At 44.1% G+C, this 16863-nt stretch overlaps 1 protein-coding gene across 1 annotated transcript in view; it reads right to left on the minus strand.

Annotated features, from left to right (window-relative positions):
* LOC144495328 (ras-specific guanine nucleotide-releasing factor 2-like) overlaps positions 1-16863 on the minus strand; it is a 206754-nt gene that overhangs the window by 56309 nt on the left and 133582 nt on the right. Inside the window, exons 10-15 of the mRNA XM_078215430.1 lie at positions 14348-14508; positions 13497-13563; positions 11907-12043; positions 9621-9703; positions 6013-6261; positions 1647-2035 (exon numbers count right to left, since the gene is read on the minus strand). Of these exons, the coding sequence (XP_078071556.1) occupies positions 1647-2035; positions 6013-6261; positions 9621-9703; positions 11907-12043; positions 13497-13563; positions 14348-14508 (1086 nt within the window). The remainder of the gene's footprint in view (positions 1-1646; positions 2036-6012; positions 6262-9620; positions 9704-11906; positions 12044-13496; positions 13564-14347; positions 14509-16863) is intronic.

Genomic DNA, 16863 nt, shown 5'->3' on the forward strand with positions numbered 1-16863 from the left:
TGGCTTATTTGCATCAATTTCCCCTCCTGCAACAAACTGTGAAATAATATTTTAATAAACAGAGGCTGGAATTCTGCAAGCTCGCCCGCGACTGGGATTTTCCAGTCCCGCTGTAGTGAATGGGGTTTTGGCAGAGCGCCAAATTCTCCGTTTTCTCTGGCAGCAGTGCTGGGGCGAGCGAGATCGGAGAATTCCAGCCAGAGTGGTACCTCAGATTTTGGAGACAATTGGAAAGAATGTTCGAAGATAACAATAAGAATAAACTGAAAACCTCTACCATCATAAATGGATGATTAAAGAGTTACAGCACCACCCACTTATTTGGGTCATCTCATATTTCCTTTTCATTTGATTAGGAAACACCCATTAATTTCTTTCAACTACCTCCAATATTCAGTTAATGTCAGTCAGTGCAAAACACACAATACTAATGACATTGCTAAAATGAAGTTATTAAAATACATTACAAATGAGCATTGTAAAATTACCCTAAATATTTGCTGAGCAATGTTAACACAATTCTGCGAATCGATTGCTGCATTAAAATAAGTGTCTGTCTGACTGTACAATTTGCCTGCCATATTCCCACTGGATTTCTCAATTATTGGTTAGATTGTGATGTGTTGGCTCTATTGGAGAGCAGCACTCTTTCTCAAAGTGATACCTCATGGCTGCCTTACACTTGACCACTGCTGCACCCCTGATTACAGTGAGGACTGAACTGTGCAGTTGTCCAGTAATGCACTGCTACACAGCCCTATCTCTAAAGTTATCTTCCGGGTCTGCTTGTCAGGTAATTAAATGAAATTTAGTCGGTGGTCTAGTTTACTGAATAGACTAGATTTATTAAGTAAACTCAATCTTTATCGAGTGGACTGGCCTACATTCTCTAGAGTTTAGAAGAATGAGAGATGAATTGAAATATATACCATTCTTAAGGAGCTTGACACGATGTTTTCTCTGGCTACACACAGTCTCTTAATAACAAGTTGGCCATTTATGACAGAGATGAGAACTTTCTTCACTCAAAGGGTTCCAAATCTATGGAATTCACTACTTCAGAGGACTATGGGTGCTTGTCCATTGAGTATATTCAAGATGGAGATTGGTAGGTTTTTGGTACCAAGGAAACTAAGGGGTATTTGGATCAGGTAAGAAGATGGAATTGAAATAAATGATCATTCATGATCTTATTGAATAGTGCAGCAGGCCCTAAGCTCCAACGGTGCCTTTTGTTCCTATTTCTTAGCTTTAGAGCATTTTTGGCCACCTCAGCTGAATCATAGAGAGGGGTAAACCTACCTACTTTTCTCAGGTGCAGCTTCTGGTGAGTTTGCCATGGATTAACCTTACATATGGGTATGTCCATAGGTAAACCACCCTAACTGTGCTGATCAAGGTGGTTAATATTAGTTAAATGAAGAGACCAATGGGGAATTTTTAAAAACTGGTAATTGAACTTAACCCATTTGCTGACCAATCACAGACAACATTAAAGGCAATGACAGAGTCTGTAATCAGGAGAATAAGTATTGGCAAGTAGCCTCAAAGTGCATGACATAAAGAGAGAAACTTAGCGGAAAAAGAAGACAATCACAGAAGAGGGACAAAATCTAATAATAACAAATAAGTAACATTTTCTGTACCTCTCCTGATGCTTCTTCTTAACTTGCTGCAAATATCAATGCGGGGATGCTCTGAATTTTCCTCTGTGGACAGAGGACACTGGTCTGGGGATGAGGAACCTTTGCTCAGATCCAGTGGTGTTTTGCTTGCTAGGGGAGGTGGAGAGGTGGCTGGGCTATAAGCAAAGGTAGAAGTGCTGGATGTGGAGGAGGTGGAAAGGTCAAGAACTCCTATTCTAGAATTCACAGGGGAACTGAGTGAAAGTTTCCGAGTTCGGACAGGAGAGGACGTCCGAGAAAGAGACAGCGGAGGAGGCGAAGAAAATTTCCGACACAGTCTTGGGGACTTTCCGTCATTCATGTGCTCAGGTCTGTTGCTTTGGTTAGTTGCAAAAAACAGTTCCAGTGACCTATGAATGAAAAGGGAATGTATAATTGAAGCAAATCAATTGCCACACGACTCCAGGATATGTCCCACCATACAAACGATAACCATCAAATGTCAATATGAAATATTGAGATAAGTTAGACGTAAACCACTTGGGTAGGTTAACACCTGGTTCTGGACATATTGGTTGGCTTAATAGAAAACATTCGAGTAAATCAATAACTGTGCATCTCCTAATTCAATTTCCCAGTCCTCCATGATAGAATGTAATGTGTGAACTCGGCCAGAACTATATCACCTCTGTGACGGGGGCCTTATTTGCAAGCCAACCTTATAAGTTGAAATTCTTTACTATACGGCAAATTAATTTCTCCCCCTTGGATCTTTCAGGGACAACTTAGTTATAATAATAAATGTCAGCTTCCACCAATTTGGGCAAAACCCATCGGATTGGAAATGGAGAGGTTGGATTTTGTCAATTCATCTGCTGACAGGATGGTGGGAACATTTACAGTCACTCCTCAGCCACAAGGACAGTAAGTATCTTTGCGGCATCTTTTAGCCTTTCCATAGGCTGTCTATGAAGAGACAAAGTGGCTGTTAATGCCCAGTACAATAATTATGATGCAGAAAATGGAGTGTGAGTGCTGGTGATGGAGCAGCACAACTGTAGAATCCCCTGTCCATGGGTGATGAAGTGAATAAGCTATTGCTGGAGGTATGTGTCAGGACAGCTACCCTCTTTTTAGCTCCAGGGTACCTTCTTTAGAAGGTAGCTTAGCTGTAAACCCTGTATTATCTGATAATCAATCCCAAATTCCATGGCCTACCCAATTGACATGGTAACGAACATGGAGGGCTGGATTTCTATCTTGGAGGCCAGTAGAGAGAGTCAGGAAAATTCCCAGCTTGCACCTGCTTTGGGACAAAGTAGTAGAAAGGACAGAACTTCTATTCTGGAGGTAACCGGGGTGTGTTGTGCTGAGGGGGAGGGGGAGGGGGGGCGGGGTTGATGGTTGGGGAGGTGTGTGGGGAGTGGTGGTGAGTGGTCGAGGGAGCGGCAGGTGCAAGCTACAGTCAGGCTAGCTGTTGCGGGAGAAGGTTTGGAGGTAGCCACCAGGGCTGCTGGGTGCAGCGGTGGGCTGTTTAAAAGGCAGTGCAGTGGAACATTGTCCCGATTATAATAAAAAGAGGGAGGCTCTCAACCCCTCACACCCAACACATTTCCCATCCATGTCACCTCACCACCTCCACCCACCATTTATGGCCTCTCATGCTCCCATGTCATGTACTCCACCCAACCAACCCTTATGACTTCTCATGTCCTGATACAAAATTATGCCCCCCGCCCCCCCACCTTTGGCTCCTCATTCCGATGCCAAAGTATGCATCCCAGCCAATCCCTATGGGCCCTCATGACCAACCCCAGCCCTGCTCCCATGCCAAGCTGTAGCACTCCATGCCTGGTCACCCACTATACACTCTATAGAACAAATGAACCATTTGGTGATAATAGGGTGTGTTTAAAAAAGCTTTAAAAAGTCAATCATTGGTAACTTTTCACTATCTTAAACATTTTTTATTACAACCCTATAGAAGTGTCAGTCATCTTTTAAAGTATTGAGAGCAGAAACTACAAGCACTTGAAACCTCTTCATCTTGTGAAAATAAACATTGTGTAATTGACAGCAAATATCAGGGAACCAGAGCTGTCAATCAAGTAATGTTTTCTCTGGGGCTCAGGTGTTTCTGTAATCTAATGGATGTCTAGGCTCTCTGCCAGTGGTTTGGATGAGAGCCCAGAAATCACTTAGACAATTGAAAATTATAACTGAAGACCTTAGCGCACGCACAGCTGCAAGCAGATTCACACATGTAAATATTGTAACAAAAACATGCATGATGTATAGTCACTTAAAAGGACTAATGGATGGATTGTAACATTGACATCAACAACTTATATTTAATTAGCCCCTTTAATGTAATGAAATGTCACAAGGGACTTCACAGGAACATTATAAAACAAAATATGAAGGATGGCACCAAACCATTCAAGGAAATAGATCAGATGACCCAAAGCTTGATTGAAGGGATATATTTTAAGGGGTATCTTAAAGGAGTAAAGCAAGGTAGAGAGTCGGAGAGGCATAGGGAGGAATTCCAGAGCCTGGAGCCAAGGCAACTGAAGACTACCAATACTGCAGCAATTAAAATAGGGATACTCAAGAACCCTAATGAGAGGAGCAAATATCCCAGCATATTCAAGGGTTAGAGGGAATAACAGAGCTAGGCAGGGGCGAGGCCATGGAGGGATTTGAAAACAAAGATGAGAATTTTAAAAACATGACATTGATTGACCAGAAGCCATCTCCCCGTCACCACTGATTTCTTCTTATACTGTGTAAAACGTGATTGCAATACTTCCAATCAGCCATGAGCGGTAGAGTAACAGTGGCACACCGCAGGATACTGCCTGTTAGAAGCAGCGCTATGTTCGGGTAGCGTGAACATTGGTATTGTGGGAAATATGTTACAGATCCTTTGTTTTCTGGGATCTTTCTATTCTACAGAACGGCAGCACAGTGGCACAATCGTTAACACTGCTGCCTCACAAGCCAGGGACCCGGGTTCAATTCCAGCCTCGGGTGACTGTGTGCCACCGTGCCACTCCAGGGTAACTAGATAGTATTACAGTTACTAATTCTAAATAAGTTGTTAATTGTATGAGGGTTAGTCAGGCTCTTCTCAAAAGGAGAGGGAGGTAATTGGAACACCATAGTTTTCTGGACCTTGCACCCCAAATCCCATCATCAGGAGCAGTGCTGCCCATCAGAAAATTCCTTACTGTTCTGAGAGCATTGCCCCGGCTCAATCATCTTCTGCTGCTTTATCAGTGATCTTCCCTCTGTCATTAGGTCAGGAATGAAGCTTCTATGTTAATGAAACAACCCATGGCAGCCCAAAGTAGGACCTAAATAACATCTAGACATGGGCCAGCAAGTAAGACCCAGTCCATGTAATTGTCAGGACATCTTGAACAAGAGAAAATCCAATCAACTTCAATGATGACACCACCACTAACCAGATGGACCAACCATGTCAATACTGTGGCTATAAGAACATGGAAGCATGGGTACTCAGCAATGAGTGGTTCACTTCCAGATCCCTCAAATCCTCACCACCCATCACCTACAAAGCTCAAGTCAGGAGCGTGAAAGAAGACTCATCATTTCCCTGAATAGGTGCAGCTGGAACACTCAAGAAGCTCACTGCGAACTAGGGAACAGACATTCACTTGCAGATCCCCATTACGACTGAACTCAATGGCCAGATTTTCCGGCCGTTCACTCCAACGGGATCCTCTGGTCCCGCTGCAGTGAACGGAGATTTGGCTGAGCGCCAAATTCTCCGCCTTCGCTTGCAATGGCAGTGGGGCGTAAACAGCTGGAAAATTCTGGCTGAAATCTACCCCATCTACTACGGCTTTACAGCGGCTGCTGCGTTTGCAATTTATATGATGTGTTCCAACAACTCACCAAGGTCACTTCACCAACACCATCTTCCTCACTAACACAAAAGCAATGCCTTGGGAAGGCCATTGACCTAAGGGCCCTTCTCCAAGTCTCACACTATCTTGGACATACATCGGCTGGAATGTTACCGTCCCACACGGTAACATCGGAGCGGGCGAGGGGCGGACCACGGAAAGGTCTGTTGACCTCGAGTGGGGTTTAACGTTTCGGGATGAGTGAGGCCGTAAAATCCCGCCCATCATGTTTCTTCATTGTCAGGTAGTTAATATCCCAGAATTCCCTACCTAACACCATTATGGGAACAGTACCACCACAAGAACTGCAGCAGTTCCCATCACCAGCCTGCTCAGAACAATTGCAGTTAGGCAGTTAGGCTGTGTCAGTGCTGTCAACATCCTAAGAATATACTTTTTTGTAAAAACAAACTAAATTATCAAGTTGAACAGTTATTTTAGTTTGCCCTCACCTGACAGGGATGGAGGTGAATGGTTTCTTGTAGATGTCTGTCAGCTTCTCCAGGACAACCAGTGCAGTTGTGAATATGCGGTAGGTGTGGAGGAAAGTATTGAGGAAATCAATGCTGAGAAAACGCAGATCAGTCAGTCTTTCCAGCAACCTTTCTACACTGGCGTAGCGGATCTGTGGCACTTTACAGGAGTTCAGCGTCTTACTGAAGCAGATATCCATATCATCGCTATGAAGTCGGATATCAGATCTGAGGAAAATAATAATTCTGTTAATTCCTCCCACAAATCTTTTGCGATGATCTTTCACTGAGTATCAACGTAAGGAAAGCTATTGACTGCAGGCTTTTGATGCCGACTAGGGATGCATTATCACAGAGGAGCTAAAACAATGGATCTTGTGGGAAATAGGAATATCCAATGAAACAAAAGGCTGCTTTTTTCATTGTGGATCGAGGGACAATGATGGCACAGTACAGAGAAAGCTGTACAGCTGTGGCAAGTCATGTGTACAGGATTTTCAGCTCCATGACCAGATTCAGTGGTGTGTGGGCACGCTGAGATTCATGTTCACACCCAATCAGATAAACACTTGAATGCCAGGGTCAATTTAATTATAATAATCAATGTGAACATCTGTCCATTTGAGCTGAGCTAACCAGATTAGGAACGGTTCAGTAACAAGATCTTGTAATCCATCTGCTGACAAAGGATGGTGCAGACATTTACAACTACACAGTCGTTCCTCGGGCATAAAACAACAGGTAACTTTAAGGCATATTTTAACCTTCTCAAAGGCCGATTGGGACAGAAATAAAACTAAAATACAAAAAAAACTCTGGGTGGAATTTTCCAGCCATTCGCGCTGGCGGGATTTTCTGGTCCCGCTGCAGTGAAAGGAGATTTAACTGAGCATCAAATTCTCCATCCTCACTTGTAGCGGCAGCGGGGTGAGAACGGCCGGAAAATCCCGGCCATTATAAAATGGGCACCAAAAAGTCCAAGGGAATTCTTTAGCCAAGAGTGGCGAGAATGTGGAACTGGCGATCAAATGGAGTACTTGACCTGAATATGAATGCATTTAAGAGTATTCCAGACAAATATGTGAGGGAGAATGGGATAGATAGTTACAATGATGGATTTAGATGAGGAAAGATGGGAGGAGGCTTGAATGAAGCATAAATACTAGCATGGAGTGGTTGGACCAAATGGCCTGTTTCTGTACAATGTAATCCAATCAGAAGCAACCAGGCTGCTGATGCACAGAACGGTATGGCACCTTCTAAACATACCAAAGGCTGTTTATGAGAGAAAAGTTGCTGCTAATACCCAGAACAACAAATACAAATGCAGGAAGTGGAGTGTATGAGCTGATGATGGAACAGCACAACTCTCAAATCCACTATTGATGGGTGATGAAGGAGAGGAATTGCCGTACACCACGTGAGGGAGGAGGGTCCTTCTGTTTATCACTCAAGGGTACCCTCCTCAGAATTAAGCATCACTGTAAGCTTGGCATCAGGTGGCAGCCAGACTCAAACTGTATGCACTACCTACGTGGATGGCAAAAAACATGGAAAACCTTAAGCTTCGACTACATAATTATATACACTGGTAAACAAATCCATATTGTTTCAAAGAATCCCTATGTGCAGAAGGAGGCCATTCAGCCCATCGAGCCTGCACCAACAACAATCCCACTCAGGTCCTATCCCTGTAGCCCCATGTATTTACCATGCTAATCTCCTTGACACTAAGGGGCAATTTAGCATGGCCAATCCACCTAACCTGCACATCTTTCGACTATGAGAGGAAACCCTCGCAGACACAGGGAGAACGTGCAAACTCCACACAGACAGTCACACGAGGCCGGAATTGAACTCTGGTCGCTGGCGCTGTGAGGTAGCGGTGCTAACCAATGTGCCTCCATGCTGCCCAAGGTCTTGTTTATTCATGACTTTCCCACCATCAGTAAATGAACCTGACTGTCATGAAGAAGGGGTATGGCGCTTCACCGTGTGCTTTTAATTTTGGCGTTTTCAAGTTTTCGTCAATTTAATTTGGTATCTTTCTACAAACTTCCGAACTTATGAGTTAGGAGCATGAGTAGGCCATTCGGCCCCTGAGCCTGCTCCGCCATTCAATAAGGTTCTCCCATAATATTTGAACCCCTTGTTAGTCAAGAGTCTACCTCAGCCTTAAAAATATTTACGATATGAACATACAAATTAGGAGCAGGAGTGAGCCATTCAGCCTCAGCATCCTGCAATGAGTACATTCAGAAGCCATTGCATGGCTTTCGAGGTTCTGTGATTTTTCTTTCCAGTATGGCCTATATACAACACATACAACTGGAAGCACAAATGTGCAGGCTGCTCTCTGTGCTAACAGGGTAGGAAAATGGACTCGCCCGATATCATCAATTTGGGTGATGCGTGTGATTACTGACAGGGGGTGTGATCACAATTAAATGAGCACAGAATTTTTACCAATCAATGCCCCAAGGGCAGGTTGGTCAAAAAGTCACGGGAAACCTGTAATTCAACATTTCCCCACACATCGCGGACTTTTAATTCATTGCACGTCTCTGACATCAGTGACCAGTTCCCAACCCAGAGGTCCAGCTGATTGTTGGGAAAGGTGATCAACAGGGGTATGAATGGAAGGAGGTGTAATTGGAGGCTGCTGGCTGGAGGGGTGGTGCCATCACATGAAGTTAACCAGAAGAAGGACAATCAGCTGGGGTCACTGGGGGTAGGGATGACAGCAATCTGGAGAAAGGAAGGAGGACGATTGAGGAGAGTGATGAATGCTTCGATCGAAGAGGGTGAGGGGGGGCAATCAGATGGGCTGCTGTTCTCTGGCGATGTTCAGCACGAGGGGGCATACAGATATCTCTCCTTTCGTTATTTAATGTCTCTTGACTTTCATCCAATTAGAGGTCTTCCCGTTTGCTCTTTCCCTCTCTTTGCCTTTTTCTTGCATCTGTATTTGCTTAAAGTCTGTTACAGGTCTAATTTCTTCCAATCACTGAGCTGAGACGTTTCTCTCTCCACAGATGTTTAGCATTTCCAACATTTTCCGTTTATATATCATTCTACCTACCTTGCTTGCCACAAATGAAGTAGTAGCTGCAGGCAAAGCTGTTGTAAGAAAATAAGGTGTGGTAAATCAGTACTTCTACAGCCTGGCACTCCCAGCAGCAATGATCCTCGCAAGAAACGCAGATCGAGAATTGTGGATTGCACGGGGTTATAGGACCAACCACGTAGGATTGAGTTGAGGAGAAATTAATTCACTCAAAGGGGTTGTGAGTCTTTGGAATTCTTTATCCCTGAGGGTTGTAGATGCTCCACTGTTGAATACATTTAAGGCTCGGATAGACAGGTTTTTGGTCTCTCAGGGAATCAAGGGATATGTGGAGTGGGCAGGAAAGTGGAGTTAAGGCAGCAGACCAACCATGAATGTATTGAATGGTGTAGCAGGCCTTGGTGGGTTATTGTTCACTCCTGTTCCTATTTCTTGTGTTCTCACGATTTCCCACAAATCGCTCCCAGTAAGACCATTTCCTTAATAGAATCGCTCCTTTGACATCTTGCATAAGACTTACCTAATCATATGAGGCACAGTAACTTTCGAATATTCCTCAAATACGTTGGTCATTAGTCCATTGCATCGTATGTTATCTATACACTGCAAAAATACAAACGCCAGTCAATTAGAAATATGAAAAGACATTTTCCAGGTTTTTGGAAAAAATATCCAGACTGTAAAATTGGTCATGCTCATCTGTTCCTTTGAGGGCTGGAGTAGTGTCATGAAAAATAGCATAAGGTTTTTTTTTTAGTTCAGTTTTATTTTCTACCTCGATAGTAGGGCTAGGCGTTTGGATCAACCGAAACCCATAAAGAGTGTGTGAGAGGTTACAAGGAACAGCCTCCATGAACTGCCAAAGAAACAAACACCCCCCACATCCCCCCCCGCCCCCCCCCCCCCCCCCCAGTCCACTAGGGATACAGATGTATAACTAAATGTGGCACCACCATGGAAACAGATGCCATGGAAATATCTATCTCCATAGAGACCAACAGAAAAACGGAGGCATTGGTAGCTATATTCCATTAAAACGCTGTAGGAAGCAAGTTAAAAGCAAACAACAACTTGCATTTGTATTGCACCTTTAACATAAAAAAATGGTCGAAAGTAATACACAATGGACTCGACACAGTTTATTAATTCTAAGGGTGCAATTTTATGACTCCTCCTATCGGGGGGTTTTCTAGCCTCACCGAAGTCAATGGACCTTAGAACGACTCGCTGCATTTTCCAGTCCCGTTCCTGCCGTGATAGGGTCATAAAATTCTGCCCTAAGTTTTATCCTAATAAAACTGTGGCTTCTTCCAGGCAGCAAATGGCAAGAGCCCAATTTGTGCTGATGATTAATAAGCAGTAACTTCCTAATTTTGCAATGGAGCCTCGCTCCTGACCACTTTGTTAAATAGACAGATCAGTGGATCATCAGATTTATTGTCTGATCTTCAATTTTACGTCTGTATGTGAAAATCCATTGTAATTCCTCATTTCAAACTTGATTCATTTATTCCGATACTTCAATTGCTGCATAAAACATGTAAGAATCAATGTTATCCTTCTGTCAGTGTTCACCACTAACCCTGAGGAAGCAAGTGATAGCATTGTAGTAATGTTACTGGCCTATTTCTTCTGACAATATGGGCCTGAATTTTTCTCCTGTCGGGTGCTCATGCACAGTAGGCACGGATGCAGCTGCAAAATGCCCTCCTGGCCTTGGTTGGCCGCGGAGCACAATTCCACGCGGAGGCGCCAATTAACAGCCAGCCAGCATGGAAAGCGCTCTGTGAAAGGTTGAGTGCTGCAGGAGAGAACGAGAGGAGGGCAGGCATCAAGAAATGGGAGAGTACGGGCTGGCTTTACTAATGTGCTCTCTCAGGGGGACAGCCTCTGCTGAGCCGTCTCAGGGAGCTACTAGCCCATGAAAAACAAATATCAATGGAAACACTATACCACCAGTGTCTAGGCAACACAATCATACACAGACCTCAGTCCCCAGACATATTTGTTAATGTTATTTGAGTCCTGAACTTCCATCCCGCCCTGGAATGAGGTTGCAGCTTAAATATACCGGCCACCTTGCCAATCAGCCCACCCACCAACCGTAAAGGCAGAAGGGCAATGTAAAATTCTGGTCAATCGGTGTTCAATTCATTTAAATTGGTTTCCTAATTGTCGGTGGCCACATTTCCAAGCCTGTCTTGTCCCTCCTGACCAAAATATCACATGAGTGCCTGGCATCATCTGGCGTGAATTCTCACGCTTCTGGATCGTGCACGCACCCGAACTTTGGCCGTAAAATTCAGGCCATGAGTTCCAATCTCACCATCACAACTAAAACAGAAAATGCTGGAAAATCTCCACAGGTCTGATAGCATTTGCGGGGAGAGAATAGAGCCAACTTTTCGAGTTTAGATGACCCTTCGCCAGAGCAAAGGGAATCAGCGAGACACCACCCCCCCCCCCCCCTCCCTCCCCACCCCCTCACTACCCTCACAGTGTAAATCTCCACTGATCCTCTTTGAATTTACCAGCCCAGTTGTCATCAGCCTCCTCCCTGGGAAGTGATGTAACTGAGGCAGTGCCATAACATCATTCCTCCGCAGCATCCACCAGCGCAGACACAATGGGCGGAATTCTTCCATTTTGAGACTAAGTGCACTGGTGGGTGGCTCTGGCTGTGCCTGCCCCGCCAACCAGAATGTGAATAAATTGAAAAGATATCCTCGGTACATTCATCCAGCTAAACATTTATTTGACAATTTAGATACATAGAACATTTTGGAATAATGTAAATGGTAATTACCTGGCTTATGTCACTGGTCCATGCAGCTTTTTCCTGCCTTGATGGAGCTAGTAGTACAACTGTGAATGGTGGGGCATCGGCAGACTCGACCACAATCTTGAAATCTAGATGTCCAAAGACCTGACCAGAGCCTTTTGCTAAAAGGTGTAAATGAAATTTAATGATACACAGAGCGGAAAACATAACATCTATTCATTGCTCAAAGCAGTGGCATGGCTTCCAAAGCTGAATCTGCACAGTCAAATTCCCACTAATTATATATAACATGTAGAAATGTTACCAGTAATCATTTCATTTGGCTTGACTGCACCCCACCCTCCCAATCCCCTCCCTCCCCACCCCCCTCCCCCCAGCAACCTCTTCTCCCCCCGCCCACTAGTTATTTGGAACAAACTTGTTGACCACAATCTGAGTTAACAATTTTTTCACTATATATCTCAATTGGTTCTCTCCAGAAATGTCTTAAAATTCTGTATATTATTTACAGTCCCCAATGTTCTTTGCGCGAAAAGATTCCTATCCAATTTTTCCGGTGGCTCTGTGGCTGTGGTATTGAGCCCAGACCCGGGATTATTAGAATCGCTAGCATTTGCCCAAGCATTGGCAGCTGGTGACAGTTCTGCCTGTTTCTGCCACCACAGCAGCACTGTGGAATTTTCCCCCCAATCTCCTGGATTCATAATTGGGTCTGGGGAGACAGTGTGAATTCTTTATCAGGGCGGCACAATGGTTAGCACTGCTGCCTCACAGCGCCAGGGACTCGGGTTCAATTCTGGCCTTGGGTCACTGTCTGTGTGGAGTTTGCATCTTCTCCCCATCTCTGCGTGGGTTTCCTCCGAGTACCCTTCCACAGTCCAAAGATGTGCAGGTTACGTTGATTAATATGCTAACTTGCACCAGTGGTCTAGCAGGGTTAGGATCTGGGTGTGATTGTTATCGGTGCAGGCTTGATGGGCCGATTGGTCTCCTGCACTGTAAAGATTCTATGATTCTAAAAGTAAATTGTAGAGGCCAAATGTTCAGCAGATTGATTTAGAGATGTTCAAACCTGGTGATTAAAAATTCCGCATGTATTAGACACCCAACTGATTAAAATAAAAATATGTTCAACTGCAATCAACTTCATTTGCTGGAACAGTGGCACAGTGGTCAGCACTGTTGCCTCACAGCACCAGGGACCCGGGTTCAATCCCAGCCTCGGGTGACTGTCTGTGCGAAGTCTGCAAATTCTCCCCGTGTCTGCGTGGTGCTCCGGTTTCCTCCCACAGTTCAAAAGACGTGCTGGTTAGGCAGATTGGCCATGCTAAATTGCCCCTTAGTATCCCAGTAATTGCAGGTTAGATGGGTTAGCCATGATGAATGTGCAGGATTACGGGGATAGGGAGACAGCCTGGGTAAGACACTTTGTCAGAGAGTCAGTGCAGACTTGATGGGCCGAATGGCCACCTTCTGCACTGTAGGGGTTCTGTGATTCTTCATTTAATAAGGTAAAAATAAAAAAATGTATTCTATTGTTGTAAAAAAACATATCAATGAACCATTAAAAACCAAGTATCCAGGACATAGCACTGGGAACCATTGTGTACTTACATTCATCTTCACTTGAATCAGGTTCTTCGATTAGAGTGCAATCTATTAGGGAAAGGACACCTCCAGTCTGAAGCACAGAAACAAATCACAGATTAACTCTTTTACAAAGACCATTGTGCTTCCTTCTGCTTATTGTAAACTGGATTTCTCAGAACCTGAGCAGCTGCTTATCTCATTTGATAACAAGACAGAGGTAGAGAACAAGTGCTTTAAAACTGGGCTTATCCTGGTTTTCCAGTGCCCTTTTCCTGCCTGGAGGATTAACCACGATTATCACAACATTCCAGTAATAGGGATTGTTGCCTTCTTACTGACCAACCAGATTGTGCTTTTGATGAATCTGGATGAACGTTCTGGATGAGGCACGGTGGCACATATTCCTGGATTTGGCCTTGACTGCGTACAAGAAACCCTTTGAAAATATTGCTGTGTAGCTTTTAGAGTGGAGGCGCACTCGGAGGTAATCACGAACATAAAAATTAAGGAGGATCATAGCTGTTGAGGCCCCTTAGAGAGGTGGGAAAACCCCTTCATTTGGATAAAATCTAGCACTTGCGCAATACATGGTGCAAAGCTTGTTCTTTGAATCTCCAAAATGAATATAACTGGAGAATGAAGCTTTGCACTTTTTATGATGTTTGAGGTAAGTAAATCTCCAATTGCTTCCCTCATTTAAATCTAGAAAAAACATTAAGTGGGTTAAATAATAACATGAAAAATGTTCTACTGTCAAAGCATGTTTTTTACAGCCTAAACCTTTCTCCAAACATCTCAGATATTTATTATGCACAGCCTGTCTGTTTGAGGGACATTGCCGAATGCATTAAGAGTTAATGAGTAGTGAAGGTCACCTTCAAGAGATGCAGCTTTCCTCCAGAGCTTCTTGTGCAGATTAAAAAATGTTTTGTGAATAAGAAACACTGTCTTTCTCCTTCCTTCTTCAAAGAAAGGGAACCTAAGCGAACTTTGGCAAGCTTTCCTCTCTCTACTGAAGGGAGTTGTATGAGGGAACCTGGAATGTCAAAAATATTCAGATCAGTTGCCGTAATTGGAAGAATATTGGAAAAAGAGCATGTGCGGATAATACGTAAATTAATATTTGTTATTTATACAGATTTCAATCCGTGCTCAAATGATCAAACATATCAAATCAAAATAATGCTATTTTATGGGAATGATCAGTTAATATCAGATACTATCCAGTGTTGGGTAAGCTGTGTTCAGGAAGACATGGGCCCACCACTTTAAGGTAAGTTTTGTTGAACAAACTACTTGAATGTAGAGCTATGAGGACAAGAGTTCTTCACTTAGCTCCACTACAATGTCATAAGCTGTGCCAGTTCCCGCTTGACTTTCCTTTTAAACACCTCCCCCCCCAACTCCCCCACCCTCCCAACACTTGCCATCACTTCACAATTACTACCCCCATCCCAGAACCTACCTCAAGGCCAATGCCAATTCACTGGTGAGCTGCTTGCATCTTTTGGTCCTTCGCCAGCCTTGTTTAAATGTGGCTGGAAGCCTATCTCCTAATTGTTCTTTGTGCCCAGTTAGCACTGTCAAACTGGCATCCACACTAACCAAATCTTTTGTATTGCTCTAAGAAGAGGAGACCTCAAGGATACCACAGAGACAATTTAAAATTGATTTATTGTTCTATAATGAAGAGGTTTCTTACTGGGCCGCGCGGTAGCACAGTGGTTAGCACTGCTGCTTCACAGCTCCAGGGTCCCGGGTTCGATTCCCGGCTCGGGTCACTGTCTGTGTGGAGTTTGCACATTCTCCTTGTGTCTGCGTGGGTTTCCTCCGGGTGCTCCGGTTTCCTCCCACAGTCCAAAGATGTGCAGGTTAGGTGGATTGGCCAGGTTAAAAATTGTCCCTTAGAGTCCTGAGATGCGTAGGTTAGAGGGATTAGCGGGTAAATGTGTGGGGGTAGGGCCTGGGTGGGATTGTTGTCGGTGCAGACTCGATGGGCCGAATGGCCTCCTTCTGCACTGTAGGGTTTCTATGATTTCTATGAATGCACTTTTTCTTTTAAAGAATCCTCCAGTGCAGAAGGAGGCCATTCGGCCCACTGGGCCTGTACCAACAACAATCCGATCCCTCTCCCCTGCTAGTTCCCCTGACACTAAGGGGCAATTTATCATGGCCAATCCACCTAACCCGCACATCTTTGAACTGTGGGAGGAAACCGGAGCACCCAGAGGAAACCCACGCAGACACGGGGAGAATGTGCAAACTTCACACAGACAGTGACCCGATGCTGGAATCAAACCCGGGTTCCCATCGCTGTGAGGCAGCAGTGCGAATCACTGAGCCACTGTGCTGCCCATGTTGTACTTCCTGTAACCTATCTTTCTTCAACTGTATTGGAAGCTTAATTTGTTCACATCTAAGTTCTGATAATTGATGAAATGATTCTGTATCTGAATAACATTGTGGTCCTTTAACTAAAACTGTAGATCGTCCCTCCCACGCACACATTATTCACTCGAATTTGATCAACTCCTGACAACCTAAAATTATAAATACAAGTAACAGGTTTTAAGAGGAGAACTTAATTTCCTTGTTCACCTCAGGAAATTTTACTCTCATAGCAACCTCAAAGAAGGATCGAAGAAATCTATGTTTCTTGTACAAGTGCAACCAAGTACCTCTGCACATCAATGCTTGCAAGTTTCACGTCTTTTAAAAAATATTCTGCTTTTCCATTCTTCGACCAAAGTGAAGAACCTCACATTTCCCAACATTATATGCCATTGCCCGCTTGTTGCCCACTCACCTGACCTGTCTACATCTATTTACAGTCTCTCCGTGCACTCCTCATAATTTACATTTCCATGTAGCTTTGATCATCAGCAGAATTAGATACATTATTCTGTCTCTTTGTCTAAGTCATTGATACAGATTGTAAATAGTTGAGGCCCCAGGACTGATCCTTGCAGCACTTCTCCAGTCACAGCTTACCAACTTGAAAATGGAGTGATCCTACTCTGCCTCTTGTCCATTAACCAATCCCTTATCCACGCTAATATATTATCCCAACTCTGAGGGGGTAACAAACCTCTTACCTACAGAACAATAAATCACAGGTGTTCATCACCAGAGACTGCCATCAGAGTTTTGAATGGACCTACTTTGCATTAAGTATGCGAAGTAGGTCCATTGGAAATATGACATTATAGCCATTAGTGAAACTTGGCTACAGGAGGGGCAGGACTGGCAGCTCAATGTTCCAGGGTTCCAATGTTTCAGGCGGGATAGAGGCAGAGGGATAAAAGATGGGGGGGTGGCATTGTTGGTCAGGGAAAATGTTACAGCGGTACTCAGGCAGGATAGATTAGGGAGCTTGTCTACAGAGGCCCTA

The sequence above is a fragment of the Mustelus asterias genome, chromosome 6 (genome assembly GCF_964213995.1).
Source record: "Mustelus asterias chromosome 6, sMusAst1.hap1.1, whole genome shotgun sequence".
NCBI lineage: Eukaryota > Metazoa > Chordata > Chondrichthyes > Carcharhiniformes > Triakidae > Mustelus > Mustelus asterias.